A 15613-nucleotide genomic window follows, 5' to 3' on the forward strand; every position below is an offset into this window, starting at 1 on the left:
ATCAACACCAAAAAAAAAAGCCCCACAATATATTAATTTTCCAATAGATGAATTGTACCAACATTTTAAAAACGTATTTTCAAGCCTATATTGCCAAGCAGGAAGAACTTTCTAAACAGAAGAGATTAAAACTGTAGATTTTTTCCCAAGAAAATCAGTTGTTTTAAAATACGAAACATAATCACAAATCACATGCTCTCTCTCACACACACACAAACATATACCCCCCTCAGTTCTATTATTAACATTAAAGTGAAAAGACTGGTTTCAAAAGATCCATCAGTTAAACCATGTCCTGTAGCTCCAGAAATGAATAAAGGGAATTTTTAAAAATTAAATAGCATCTGTATTTCTAAAACCATCACCAGTTTACCTACACGAGACACATGCTTCTGTACAACAATGTAAACTTCACAGCAAGCCATTTTTACATTCATTAGAGCAGAATTTTCCATTTTCTTTAAATTACAATGTAATTTTGGGCTGCGATTGCTGAACACACAGGTAAGCCAACAATAACAGTACAATTTAGTTTCACAGTGGTTTTCTTTAACATAAAGTTCATTTTAAGTGTCTTTGCGAAGCATTTCACATTGAACTTAAGTTTCTAAGTGACTTCCTTTAGAGCCTCGTTCAGATATTTCCACCCTCCTGTCTTGATATGCTTGGCATGTGTGTTGTTTGGGATACAAAATGGGAGACTGGCTTGTTTTATCTGTATTTTTGAGTCCTCTGTTGTAGAAAGAAAATGTCCTTCATGAGATGTCGAAGCCTTCACTGCACACACAAAATCTGGGGCGAGTCCAGGCCCAGGAGCCTGAGCAGCCCACCACCAGAGACAAAGATGTTGCCGGAAAGTCACCTTTGCAAAAAGAAAAGGAAAAAAAAAGAGAAGCGGGGGGAGTAGGGAGGGGGTTATCCCATGGAATGAAAACACAAATGCACCATCCAGAGTCCGTATTTACAAACTAATAGAAAATATAAACATTATTGTATTTGGAACCAAGTCAAAACACCAGAGGAGCTAAACTCAGATATTGCTTAAGTTATACATGTATTTTCCAACAAAATAGGTCATCTGTTAAAAATAAAGGATCACTCAAGTCAATTATTGATTGGTTTCCTAATGATGAATTAAGGCTTATTTTATTACCTTATTTGATTAGAGGGTGTAGCATAACTTTTTCTATATGTATTTTCTTTTATTGATTTTGCAGAATCTCAACAATTGCACGTCTCAGAAGTTCAGGTTGATTTAGAATAAATATACACATGTGGTTTTACCAAAGACTAGTTTGAAAAGTTCCTTAAGCCCTTTGAGGGGTGCAGGTTTCTACGTTAAAAACAGTGCGTGGGCAACACGAACGTCTCATTCAATCCTAAACATCGCTTCTGTTTTTTAAATCCTAAAGTCATGTCAGGTTTTCTGTGAGAGAGAAGTTATGGCGAGAAATATTTAAGTGTCATCAGCACAAAGGAGGTGAGTCCATAACGCCAGCTTTCCGGCAAAAGGATTGGAGAGTAGAGGGGTGGGATCCGAGACCAGGGAAGAGGGGGAGGGTGTGTTGAGAGGGAGACTCCTCGGGCGAAGCTGCTGCAGACGGCGAAGCTGCTGCAGACAGAATCTCCCATCAGAGCGCGGAAGCTGTGACAGAGTGGCTACCTTCTCGGGCTGCCTGCATTCCCTTGAACGCCAGCGATGCGGGAATGTCACAGTTGTGGGGGGAAAGTGGGGTGCCACTGGCATGTTGCCACCCATGTCCAGCAACATAACCAGAAGGAGCAGCGCTGTAGGTCATGTAGGGCGACACTTGGGCCGGGGTAGGATAAGGAGCCATGCTGGATGCTGACACAAAACTGCTTACAGCTGGGAGACCGTTTGGTGCCTAAAAGGAGTCGGAAAAGAGAAGAGGTGAAAATAATCACATTAGAGTGGCTGACATTTCACCAGTTCTTAGAAAAACACAGAATGTTAGTTCTGAGTAGTAACTGACAATATTCTGACTCTACCTTCTAATTTCTTTTTTTTTAGATTTGACTCTGTTTATATTCTAAATGCATTCAGTCTTGCTACTTAAATGTATTTTTTCAACAAAGATTTTGAGGAGGCTAAAACCAGAAAATCCACAGTATTTGCTTTTGCTACTTGGAATTATAGGAAGGAAACACAAGGTGAGGAAAGAATTAATTGTGATTAAGTTCTCTTAGAATCCGTTCAGCTCTGTCTGTCTCTGTTGCTTTCCCCCACACTCCAGCTTTGTTTGGCTCTTTTGTTGAGATCTTTGTGAAGGGCCTGGTTGGTGTACTTTCATTTCCAGTAAAGAAGGGCAGAGTGTGGGCTGTCATTTTAAAAACTCAAAATGAGCATGACCTTTGTTGAATAAAACACGGCCATATTTTAAAACATCATGTTGAAAATGCCTGTTGGACAAAGGACATGCAAAGATCAGGCAGTTTGTCTATAAGGGTTTTTTAATGAAGATGAGGGGGGTATTTTTTCCAGAGTTATTTTATTAAAAAGGAAACTATCAGAATATGAAAGGATTATATATGCATGGTTTTGAAATTGGAAAATTTGCTTGCAAAAGTTTTACAGCTCTGTGATCTGAAGTTTTAGAAGCCACATGGATAAATCTCTTGAAATGAATTTAAATGTAAAATCTTAGTTTGCAAACAAAACACAGCAACTCTGGCAGGCAAGTCTGCCTAGAAACCCTGGCATGCAATAAATTATTGTTGGTATCGTTACTATTAACAACACCAAAAACACCCTGATTTCTAATCCTGATTTCTGGCATGAATACTCAGCACCCTTCTTCGAATAACTTAATTTTCCCCCTTCAATTTCTACATTGTTTAGAAATAAGGAAAATGCTATTTCCGGGTGGTGATCTGAATAAATAAACATATCACCATATTTCCTAATGAAAATATAATGTAAATAATAGAAATATAATTCATAAAACAAATTAATCCTTAGAGCTAAGAAAAGCAGACATATGTTTGATTCTATTTCCAATTCAATAGCAACATAGAAATTGTTTTCTACTGTAATTCATTTGGTTATTATTTTCACTTCCATGTCTATGAGATTGCAACAGTGGGGGTCTCAAAAATTATTTTCTCAATGTAGAATAATGCATGGAGTAAAATATATACATGGATGTGATTTAACACTGCTTGTGAATTTCTGTCAAAATGAGAATAAAAGTAGAGGAGTTAACTTTATGTGAGTGAGTGAGTGAAGTCGCTCAGTCGTGTCCGACTCTTTGCGACCCTGTGGACCGTAGCCTACCAGGCTTCTCCGTCCATGGGATTCTCCAGGCAAGAATACTAGAGTGGGGTGCCATTGCCTTCTCCAGGGGATCTTCCTGACCCAGGGATCGAACCCCAGTCTCCCGCATTGGAGGCAGACGCTTTAACCTCTGAGCCACCAGGGAAGCCCTCTGAGCCACCATAAAGCCTAACTTTATGTATTTGGTTCTGTAAGAACACATACCTCGTGTTCTGTTTTCTTGTCAGAGTGCTTGTTCTTTGAAAAATGGGGAAGAAGAAAGGAAACTGAGGTTTCCTGAATCTGTCCTATGTCTCAGGCACTAAGAAATACCCAACATATTTTATCAAATAATTAGAACTGATAAACTGTATCTCATTTTAACCTGAGTTTATAATAATTACAAGATAATTTACAATGAGTAATACTCTATGTTTAATTGCAACTAAAATGTGTTATAAAGGATGATGTTCTGATTTTTAAGAAAGAAACCACTGCACATCATTGTTGAATATAAATGAAATCTTATCCTCTTTATACAAGAGAATATAGATTAAGGAGTTTAGCCATTTGCCTTAGGTCAATCAATCAGCAAGTCCATGGCCATGTGTTAAAAGAAGTTATCACCCCTTCTGATACAGGATTCTCTGTTTCTCCAGGACAATTAAAAGATATGATTTCATTTCAAACTAGAGCATCTTTTCTGGTAAAAGATTCTTTCCTCTTCTAGAACCTGACACTCAGTCTTAGGCCCTAATTCTGTTTCTTAACTTCTAAAAAAAACCCTCTTTTTCCTGCTTTCTGAGAATGGCTCATTAGAAAATAGCTCAAAGGAGAAACACTTTAAGGCTCTCTCAGCAAATGAGTATGAAGATCAAGAACTGGCAACCTGCAGAAGAAATTTAGCATTGCACAGAGATTATATTTCTGATATTATCTAGAATCTTCCCAATAACCTAAAAGAAATTAGTTTGGAAAGGAATTGCTCCAGCTCAATTATGGAAAGGTGTCTGCATCTTTATCTGGTCTCTTCTATTCTAGCATTAATTAATATTTTATACACCAAGAATCATAAAATAAGAATGTTAAGACTAAAGTGTTATAGTTAAAATTACTTTAAAACTAATGAAAACTTTTGCTCAACATTTGACCAATACATGGGTTAGATATGTAGTATTATACAGAAACAACATATTATTTAGCAACACAGCAGAAAAAAATGTATTGGTGAATTCTATTTTTCATCACAGCTAAATTTTTCCTACTCATTCTTTTTTCTTTATATATTTTTTCATTCATATTTTTCATATATATCATTCAACTTTACAGATCTCTGTGAAACTTGCTTTATCATATTCCCCTTTTCCCTTTCCTTTCCTTACATCCTTGCTGCTAGAACCATTGCTTACTGATGTTACCCCTTTATTGGGGGCGCTTCAGCTCCTCAAATGTAATGTCTACAATCCCTGACGTGGGTCCACTTCTTTTTACCCAGAGATGTTCTCCTAAGAAGCCAGGCTGGAGTGGAATCTCATTTTAGATAATGCTCCTAGGATTTGTGGGAAGTCAAAACATTGGATTTAAGCTCAGGTTACCATCAGGTGCCTTATTTATTCCATAACTACATTTGTTCATCAACTGTAAAAAAAAAAAAAAAACACTAATAATTCTTTCCAGATTTGTCCATATTAAGGCACCAAATTTATTTTTTATGTTAAATATTTCAAAGTTCTCTAAAATCTGCAATATTTTTAGAGTCATTTTAGTGATGCAGGCCCAGCTCTACTGCAGAAAGGAAGGTTGGGAAGGGAACCTCGGAGAGGTTTGACCTCCTCATCATTAGAAGGAGGCAAGGGAAGGCTCAAGAATTTGCTTTAAAAAAAACAAATCTTTAAACAGTATAGAAATAGCGCTTAGCTTTCACTCAGGTTAAATTATAACCTAGATCTGGGGTGAAAAAGTTTTGTCTTAATTTCCCTTTTTACTTTTAAAGTTCATATTTAAAAATTTCTTTTAAACGGCATAATTAAGATGAGAGAACAAATATGCTTTAAATAAAATGTACCTGCCACCATCACCATTCATTCTAGTGACCCAATAAACACAGCAATTTTCTCACTATTAATTTTGAAACATGACATTAGTAAAAGATATAAATCTCCACCAGGTAAAGTAATTGTTATTTATGAAGCAATAATTGAAAGAGTAAAATTTTCCACCATAAAGGAAAACAACTACAGGTAGCACTGATGTTTGTTTATTCCTTCCAGTAAAAGAGCACATGACTAAACTTCCCAAATCTGTTCAATGTTTTCAGTGAAGGGCATGTAATTAATCTGAAAAGCTGGTTAGGCTGAGTAGAGACTACCAAAGGTACACCATAAATATCATGGGAGCAAACATGCTAAATTACTCTATTTAATTGGATTGTAAATATGATTTATAAATCGACCAACATATGGAATCCCCAGGGAAGAGTAAACAAATTTTCCAAATGAAACCCCAGCAATGGGCATGTAATGGAAATCTCATTTCTGAAAATGACTTTACCTAAAGATTCCATAAATAAGACCTCAATCCATCAAACCCCTTTTCATGTGGATCATGTGGATCTTCCATGGAAGCCACGAGAAACCTTTCCTCTAAAGAACTGTACAAGGGTCTTCCCTAAGGCAAACTATCTTCAACCTAATTTTGAGAATGAGATTTACTAATACAAAGTAAAATAGACCAAATTGTATACCCTGGAAAAAGTAAGTTCCTTGTTTTGTTGAATGTTTCCAGAAAAAGACAGATTTTATCCCACTGACATTAAACAAGAGTCCAGGAAAAAAATACATTAATATGCAATGTAGTCTAGTTACGGTTATCACAAGAGTGAATCAAAGTATGACTTTTCATTGCGTTCTAAAATGTTACACAGATTTGCCAGTTTTTAAAAAGATTTTCAAATGACTATGTTGAGAAGCTGTATTGGCAGAGAGTTAGACTGTAAACAGTCTGAGGACAGGGTCTTGCCTTTAATCATCTCACATCCCCACAAAATGGGACACATTATAGGTGTTTCATAATCACTTGTATACTTAAGTTAGTGCAGCCTTTTGAAAGCAAAAGATGTGATGCTCTTGCTTTTTAAAAACAAGAAAAAACAAAACAAACAAAAAAACTGGACACCCTTTACCACAGAATAAGCATTACATTTTAAGTAAGCAAAATGAGTAAAGCTGTTGAAAAGGTAAATAAAAGTTGTAACCTAGCTCTTTCATTATTTAATTTATGGTCATTGCATGTATCCCCCTCCCCCCACCACTGCCCCCAGAGAAAGGGGAAATGTATGTTTCCAAACACTCATGACCATGAAAAAAACTGGTATGACAACTGTCTGGCAACTAGAGGTTATAGACAATTCCTCAAACTCTGGGAGTTGTCTACTCAACGTTTTCTTTCTTGAAGAAAATGCAAATAGTAGTGCCAAGTCTTCAATCCACAATCTTTCATCCACTCATCAGCCCTACCTGGTCCTTCTCTTACGATAAAACGAGTTTACCCTGGCTTTATAATAAAGTATGTTCAGCCACACACAGCTGTGCTTCACCTAGAATTTCCACCTAGGTATCATAAGCAAGAAAAAGCTTCAGATCTGAAAATAAACAAGATTCTCTTTTTGTGTGTGCGTGAAGTCATTTTTCTGGCTGCTATTCTACCCTTCTTAATTCATTATGCAATAACCTAGTAAAATAAATCTGACAAAATGAAATGACAGTTGTAAATATGATTTCAACATCCATCCAAAAGGATCTTAATTATATTTAGTTATCACATTGCATATCTAATTGTCTCTAGGTAATGGAAAGCTGCTATTTTAAATGTTTTTCTAAATTTTATGTTTCCAAAATGTTATTAAAGTTGATGTAGCCTTGAAAAAAATTTAAATAGCTTTTTTTGGTATTTCATATGACATGTTTTACCAATACATAATTACTAATTTTAAAACACAGTTAAAAACTAGCCAGATCAAAGAATATTTTTCATAGTAGATAATATGAATTTCAAAGACTATTAACATTTGTCTGAAATTGATTCTCTATAAAATTATAAATTTAGCACAAAATAACTTTATTTAATATGAAGAAAAATCCAGGGCAACTTCATTTATATTTTCACAAGAACAGTATGTCTACAAGGACAGTTTGTTAAATAATGCACTAGAAAATTATACTCAGGAAATACTATATTTTAAATATAATGTACAAATCAATGTTTCATAAGAATTTCAGATTTATGTCTCCAAATTAAACTCTTTTCACATCTCATTTAACTCTGAACTTTTTCTTATGTTCAAGTATTTATAGACTATTCTCCATTCCTGATATCTCAATTTGTAGCTAATTTTATATTAAACTTGCTGAGTTGATTTCACTACCCCAAAATAAAGATACTCAAAGCTTGTAAATCCACCATTCAGATTACTTGAATCAGAGTACCAGATATTCTTTTTTTCTTGAGAAAGTGTGCCTAATAATACAAAGAAAATTTCAACACCTATACAACTGCTTATGAACTCTTTAAAAAGAATGAGGCAGTAATTCACTAAGTACCATATAAAAGGGTAGATATATTCCAACCTCATGTTTCTCTATATGTTTTGTTTGTTGTTGGGTTTTTTTTGCCATGCAGTTGCATTCAAGAGAGTTTTATATTTTCAACTTAAAAGAACCAGCCATTAGGACCCAGAGAAACATTATTGTCATTGAGAGTTAGATGAGATTAAAGAGTTCGAGCCCAACATTAAATGTAGGTGAAAAAAGTAAAAATAAATATCCTTTTTCTTCTATCCTCAAAGATAGACAATAAGGATTTCTGAATGGCACTATAAAATATCAATTGCAGTATAACAGTAATGTGTACAAGTTTGAATATTCTAATGTTTTAAAAACAAGATAGATGTGTGCATAAGGTTCTAATTACTAGCAATCGGGCAACTTTCTTTGCAGTTTAAGCTGAAAACAGAAACTCTAGATTACAGTAATCAATAAAACCTATGATCAATTGTTGGTAATTTTACAGGTATATTCTGACAAAGGATTATGCTCTAAGTCCTATGATCCTGAACTCTCAATTTCCTCCTTTATTAACTAAAATGAAACTGAGATCATATAATAGTGCGCTATTTAATAACAACCATAAATACCATAAAAGTATTATGGGCAAAAATCTTAAGAATTTTTTTTTTTTTGTCAAAGACTTTCAATTTTTGTTCATAACACAGAGAAAAGTGTTACCCAAGTTTATACTAGGATTGTAGAAACATACATATGCTGATAACATTTTGAAAAATAACCTTAAAAAATAAAATTACCCTTCAAATATTTATAGGAGAAATGCATATACATATATGGAATACACACACACACAACACACCTTACATTTCCAAGTTTGTTGATGAGCAAATTTTAATGTATAACTTTACCCTCAAGGAAATTAATGTCTAAACTCCAAAACTGCTCACAAAATGATACATTCTAAGTATATGTGTCTACTTAGCACATCTTCAGCATTAAGCACTATTTTGATAGAGTAGCTGCTGACTTAATTATGCATGGAAATTTTTCAAGTTTTGAAATTTTACATCATTTATATTATCTTACAACATGGCAATGCAGAAGGTTAGCAGATTGCCATTAAGAACTTTCCAAATGAAAGTCTGATACAAATGTCTTTTTCTTCAAAAAATTTTAATTTTTTCTCAAGCATTTAGAACAATACTTATTGGCCACTTGTTTAAATTACTCATTTTTATAAATCTGATAATTTAGTGATTTGATAGTCACTGCATAAAATGTAATGGATTTTTAAGTTCAGAAAATACAAAGTAGATTACTTAACACTGTTCTATTTTTATTTTAGATTGATTGGTTTCATTTTGAAGTGTGTGTATTAACTAACCATTTCTAAACAAGATTAAACACTAGGTCTATAATTCAAGAGAGTAAAAATAAAAGTAACCCTAAAGATTCTTGGATTATGACACTGCTTTATTTATTAACTAGGTTCATCAACTCTATGTGGGAGACTTTTTTTTTCAGCTCTGTACTTCACAATGTTATTTCAGGCAATGATGACCTAATAAACATTACTGAGCACCTAGTAAATGCTTACTACTCTATATGCTAGGTGCTTTATAGACACTCTATTGTTTGTAACAAAATACCTTGATACTTTCTGACTATGTATTCCCTGATCAAAGTAAATTGTGACAAAATAAAAAACTGCTTGATTTTAAGTCAATCTCTAAGTGCCATTTCTATCCATAGGCAATATTTAATGAAGACTTACTATGTGCCCCATGGTTGTATTATCACATTGAAATTTCACACTGCTTGAGGTTGGGCCTATTATTTCCGTGCTTCATAAATGAAAAAACAGAGACTCTAAAAGGTTAAATAACTTGCTTAAGTGGCAGTGGTGCCACTGAACATAAAGCCTCTTCTGTACTACTTGCTTTTTTGCAGAAGGTAGTGACAAACTTTCTTGTAATTTCTTGTTCGCGTGCTTTGCAAATAGAGATTCAGGAAAGGGACCCTCCTTCCTTGCTGCTATTTTCTGTGATATTTGTCATGGGAGAGCTACTAATATATACGGGATTCTGTTTTAACAAAATAAAGGAGGGAAGAGAAAGTGGAAATGGTGTTTGTTAGAGAAAATAAAGACTAGGATTTTTTTTTCCAAGTGAATAAAAGTTACAAGTTTCACTGAGGAAAAAACTGATTTTTACAGATATGAAAACATTTAAAGTTTTAAGATTTCAAAATAATAAAACGAAAACTGAGTATTTTGAGGCTCTGGAATAGGAGTTTGGCATGAATAAATTTGCAAACCTACATTAGGTCTGTTCAAAGAAGGTCCGGCTTTGTTGTTTGGTTTTTTGAGAGCTTTGAACTCCTGACTCCACCGTGGTGATGAATTTAGACTCAAAACTCTGGGGCTTTTGTTGTTATGGTTGTTTAGCTTTTCTCAAGGAAAAGAAAAAAAACAACAACACGGGGTGCTTTAAGTTTTCTTTTGGAAAGTCGAGGGAGGGACAGAGGGAAAGAAAAATTAAACGGTCGACAGCCAGTCCGTATAATTTGAGGTTTTCTCACTAACCTCCCTGGGGAGATGACGACGTGACCTTTAATCGGGGCGCGGGAACTGTCTGAAGTTTCTCTGGCTGCCCTCTACTCGCCGTCGCGGGACCCGCCACACGCGCCTGTGCCCCGGGAGCCACGGGCCGTCCGTGCGGGAGGAGCCGCGGCGCCGCGCCCTCGGGCGTACAGGCCGCTCGCCGCGCGCGCAGCTGGGAACCCACGGCCGCTCGCCTGGCCCCTCGGAGACGCCGTCCCAGGTGACTGTAGCCCAGACTCGAGCCGCGGAGAGGACTGGGGCGCAAGCCGTTTGGCCAACAGGCCCCGAGGCGCTTCCAGGGCCGCCGCCCCGGGCCTCCAGCCGAGGGGTCGAGGCCTCACCCCGCCCTCGCGCGTCTGGGCGTTGTCCCAGCCCCGCCGCCCTGGCCTGGGGCTCGTGGCCGTCACGGGGAGGTGGCCAGGGCTTCTCCTCGGTCGAGGCTCCGAGAGGGGCCCGGGCCTCCGTCGCCCAAACCGCCGCGGCCCACCCGGCGGGGCCCCCGCCTCCTCACCTGCGCGTACTTGGCTTCCTGCTCCAAGGCCCCCTTCTCCAGCCCGTTGACCGCGTGCGGGGCGGCGGCGGGGAAGTTGCTGCGGCCCAGGCTGCTCCACTCCTCCACCTTGGGGCTGTGGTAGGGGGAGCTGTCGCTCACTCCTGAGGGGAGGAGGAGAGGCCGTCAGGCTGTAGGGCCGACCGCGCGCCCCCTCCTGAGACCCGCTCGGAACCCGCGACCCGCGAGCGCCAGGGCCGCGACCTCGGTCGGCCCCCTGCCCTCCGCCTCCCAGGGGCACGGGGCCCACCTCTCCGGCCGGCAGCCCAGGCCCCGGCCCAGGTGACGCCTCGGAGTAGGCCTCTCCCCGCTCTCTGCCCCACGCCCGCGGGAAGACATCCCCCCCCCCCCCCCCCGCAACGGCCTTTGATTACCTCCTCCCGTCGTCGCTCCCCTGGGAAACGAGTGGAAGGAATCCGAAAATTTTCCCCCGAATTTTCTCAAATCGGGGAAAGAACGCGTGAAACTGGACGCGCTGTTCTCCTCAGTCCTAACCCAGGGTCGACTGGGGGTTGACAAAAATCTGAGACTGGTGCGGGAGAAAGGGTCATGCTGGCCTAACTATGCCTGTTCTGGCGCTCAGAAACGTCCAGGAAGTGCTCACTGTGCTGTGGGGATCTAGTACTTAAGTCAACAGATGGAACAAAAGACCTGTAAAGTCTTTTGCAAACAAATGACTAAAGGATGCCCACAATATACATGCAAAGCAGAAGTGCATAGGTGTGTGACTACCCTCCGCGCTCTATCTCTACACGTTAAATACTGAGGTTATGTGCATATGACTCAAAAACAAATAGTACAATTACCACTGTAAGTGCCACCAGTGTCAGAGGTAAGGTCATAGGTTTACTTTTTCAATGAAACAAAAGATTAGGAAAATTAAAGTAGAATTAAGTGTTTTGGAAAAGAGCTAAAGCTGTCAACTATCCTTTATTCTCTTTATAGAGACGCAAAGAAAATTATATGATGTAAACCGATTACCACAATACCAAGAGGTGTGCATGTTGAATCATCGGCATCTTTAAGTGAGCAAGTACAATTTTAAAGAGAAGATATTTGAAAACTAGGAGCAGTTTGTCTTTGGGACCCATGGGTGGAGGACTGAAGTTTGACAAAGCTACTACTACTATCTTAAAACACTTCCATCTGATACTGAGCTTCAAAGCAGGTCAATCATTTTGAGGAAAGATCATTGGTAGAAATAATCATTTTATATTCATAGATTTGTCAGAAAACAGGTTGTTTAAAGCTGGCACCCAGAATCAACCATATGTAGAACGAAGAGTTGCTTCTCTCCATAATCTAATACTTTTCCGACTGACATTTGGTCTGATTGTAGGCTCCCTAGGGAAGAAAGGTTTTCTTTTCAACTCTGTCAGTCTTTTTTCACTGTGCCTCCCCCTCGCCAAAGAATTAAGATTGTGCTCCAATTTGCACCAGGAAATAGGATTTTGGCCCAGAACTGCCAGTCTTTCCCTGCCTTCCCAGACAAAAGGCAATCGGTGGGCACAAGCCTGAAGTTATCTTAAGAAATTGAGATCCCCCTGCGCGCCCCCATTTCTGCTGATCTCACACTTTCCCATGAACAGGGGCTTCCTTTAAATGTCAGTGAGGTCAGTTTATCCTATAAATCAAGGGCAAACTCTCTCCAACTAAAACTCCAGCCAGCTCCAAATAAGACAAAACTGGGCCCTTAGAAGGATCCTGTAAAGTCACAGTCAGAAAACAAGAAGATGAGAAATCAGGGCTATGGTTAATTATTTAAAAAGATAATTGTGCCAATGTGGTGGCAACTGAGAAAGGCAGGAAATAATTAAATGAACTATTTCCCCTTTTCCTATTTAATTTTTCCCCCCGCTCTTTTTAAAGTCTTGGCTGAGAAATTAAGAAGGTAGGCTCTTTATCTCTGTATTATTTAAATTCTGCGTCTAGGGCATTTTTGACTTTGTTTTCTCCCTACTGAGAAAGAAGTTAACGCTGTTTTATGTTTTGTTTTATTCTGTTTTAACAACGCAGTAAAAGAAAACAAACTCGGGTCTCCTGCGGAAGCCCGACTGAGCATAAGGGCGCGGGGAATCATCCTAAGCAGCAGAATAAGACATTCACAACACGCAAGGTCAAGGGTGAGAAAGGAAAGGAACGGTGGGGTGGCACCACTGAAAACGTGCAGGGACGGGATGTCCACTAGAATTCCCTGGGACTGTCGGACCCTAAAGGGAAGCGGCAGGCGCGGGGAAAACGGCAAAGAACAGAAGAGAGGACAGCGTGGAATCGCCGTGCATTTTCCCTTCATTTTAGCGGTGATTGGTGCCACTTCCTAGGATATATATGTGCTAAAATCTGTTAAGGTAGAAAGTGTCCGGTGGCGGGGAGGAGGAGAGCGGGAGAAAGAGAGAAATAAAGCAGAAAATTCGTCCCAGAATGAGCAATGCTCTAACATGCAAGTTACTAGTAGTAACTTCGGGACCTCCGTTTCCGAGGAAAATGAAGTGAAGCATAAGAATGAAACCAATTAGGTGACATTTGAACTTCCTGCCTGAGCAAATTTGGTCTGATTGCCAGAATGCAAGAAGAATACTGCAATTTCTACAGAGTCCCCGACTCCCCAAACAAGCCGCCCGAAGCCGTGTCTGCAGCCGGCAGCTCCACGCCCGCTCGGGCCTCTCGGGCTGCTCCCCAAGTCCGGCCCCGGCCGCGCTCTCCAAGTGAGCAGGCTGGTCCGAGGCTGCCGCTGCGCGAGAGGCGGGGGAGGGTGGAAAATGCGAACCATGTGTTGGGGATGGGGGATGTTATGGGTCTGGTAGTTTGAGATGAGGCAGTAGACTGTGTGTGGCAAGGAAACGAAGGGCATGAGTTTCACGTTAATGAGATCAGGACACCCCCTGGGAGGACTCTTGACGTTTCCAAAGGAAAAAGTCTCAGGTGGTGGGACAGACGCGGGCCCCTGGAGACGCAGATGCGGTAACCCCAGAGAGGTTGAGGAGGGAAGCTCTGCACAATCCCATATCCGGCCCCGTGCCCTTACCTTGGTCGGTGATGGAGCGAATGCCCAGGATGTCCGTGACGGAGTGCGAAGAGGGCCAGGTGCGCGGCATGGCCACTGAGCCGGGGATGGCGGGCACCCCCGGCGGCGTGGGCACCTTAGCAGCGGCCGCCGTGATGGGGCTGGGGTACGAGTAGATGTGGTTATAGGGTAGCGCCGGCTGAGGCGCCGGTTGGTGCTGCTTGTAGGAGTCGTAATGGCCCTGTTGGGCCAAGTTGCCGATCTTGTTGCGCAGTATGCGGCTGATGGAGCTCACCGAGGGCACGTTGTACTTGTCACACACGCCGTCCGCCAGTAGGCGGTCCCGTATCTCCCAGGCGAAGATGCCGGGGTCTCTCTGCTTGTAGGTCCGGATGTGCTTCACCACGGTGGGGGTGGTGACCCGAGGCTTGCTGCCCCCAATGGCTCCTGGCAAGATCGAGCCTGTCTCATTGTAGCGCGCCAGGATCTTGCTGACGCAGCCGTGCGAGACCCGTAGCTGGCGGCTGATGTCACACGGTCGGATGCCCAGTTGGGCCAGCTCCACTATGCGAAGCCGGATGGCGTTGGGCAGCGGCCTCCCGTTCACGAATACTCCTCCCAACTGGTTTACCTCCCCAAAGGCTGGCTCTGCAAAACGAACACACGGCGCGCGGGGACGCGCACCCACAGTTTGGGACAACCGCTTGCCACTCGGCCTCCGCGCGCGTCAGGGGGCAAGGCGGAGGCACCCGCCTGGGACTAAGGACCCGGGCTTTCACCAAACCATACGGTCCCCGAGCCTTGAGGAACGGCCTCAAATCACCGGGGTTGAGTCAGACCCTCCTCCCTCATTACCGCAGTGCCTGCGGCCGATACAAGCAAATAAAGTGGTGAGACGCAGGGCCTCTCCGAGTGTTCAGAAGCCTCCGAAGCAGGCGAGGAAGTCGGTCTTGACGCCTACAAAGCGGCTCCTTCTCACCCACTCGGCGCTAATGTCCTTGGGCCGCTCCCCCTTGATCCCCAGCGCCCCGCCTAGGGACCTGCGCAATTAGACAAAGTCTAGTCTTTTTTTTTCTTGGTTGGCTTTTGTACCCTGTGTACGCGAAACAAAATTTGGTCCGCCACCGGGGCGCGGGGCTTGCTGATGCCACCGCTCCCTAGTCTTGAAATCAAAAAATGGCATCAACAGCAGCAACCCAGTAGCCAGCGTTCAGACTGAACTGCTGCGAGCCGCTGACCCTTAGCGTGTTCCTACAACTTGTAGGAACATGAGCAAAGTCAATAAGGAGAGTGTGAGCGCTCAGTGGTGCGCGCCCTCCCTCCCTCCCTCGCCCGCTCGCTCCCTCCCTCCTTTCCCGGCTCTGACAGCGTACCCTGCCGCCACTCACCCATTGCTCCGAGCAGTACACCAACCGGGCCCCAGTTCCGCGCTCCCAGAAAGAAACTCTTCGTGTGGCCTTAGTGGCCCGTCGTGCTGCTGCCCCGGGCCGCCGGTGCCTCCGCTTCTCCCCCGGAGGAGGCGGCGAGAGTGCAAAAGGAAGGAGTAAAAGGAAGTCTGTGCCCCGCTGAAAGAGGCTTGAGTTCTGCATTTCAATCTAAGCAGCAACGTGGGCTGGGCTGA

At 41.6% G+C, this 15613-nt stretch overlaps 1 protein-coding gene across 1 annotated transcript; it reads right to left on the bottom strand.

Moving 5' to 3' along the window:
* Positions 1-1111: 1111 nt before the first annotated feature.
* On the bottom strand, positions 1112-15556 carry PAX9 (paired box 9). The gene is made up of 4 exons (XM_086363511.1): positions 15381-15556; positions 14014-14640; positions 10950-11092; positions 1112-1886 (listed from the first exon to the last, which is right to left on the bottom strand). The coding sequence occupies exons 1-4, from the start codon at positions 15382-15384 to the stop codon at positions 1632-1634; spliced, it is 1029 nt and encodes a 342-aa protein (XP_086219637.1). The 5' UTR covers positions 15385-15556; the 3' UTR covers positions 1112-1631.
* Positions 15557-15613: the final 57 nt, after the last annotated feature.

The sequence above is a fragment of the Bos grunniens genome, chromosome 21 (genome assembly GCF_055505025.1).
Source record: "Bos grunniens cultivar Pamir isolate PY7600 chromosome 21, Bosgru_T2T1.0, whole genome shotgun sequence".
Lineage (NCBI taxonomy): Eukaryota > Metazoa > Chordata > Mammalia > Artiodactyla > Bovidae > Bos > Bos grunniens.

What these genes read in the sequence shown, in the direction of transcription:
- PAX9 (XM_086363511.1), bottom strand. An exon ending in TCGCTCCATCACCGACCAAG is followed by an intron (nt 11,093 to 14,013) that starts GTAAGGGCACGG and finishes TCCTCCCCTCAG; the next exon opens with GAGTGAGCGACAGCTCCCCC. An exon ending in AGGAAGCCAAGTACGCGCAG is followed by an intron (nt 1,887 to 10,949) that starts GTGAGGAGGCGG and finishes GACTCCTTTTAG; the next exon opens with GCACCAAACGGTCTCCCAGC.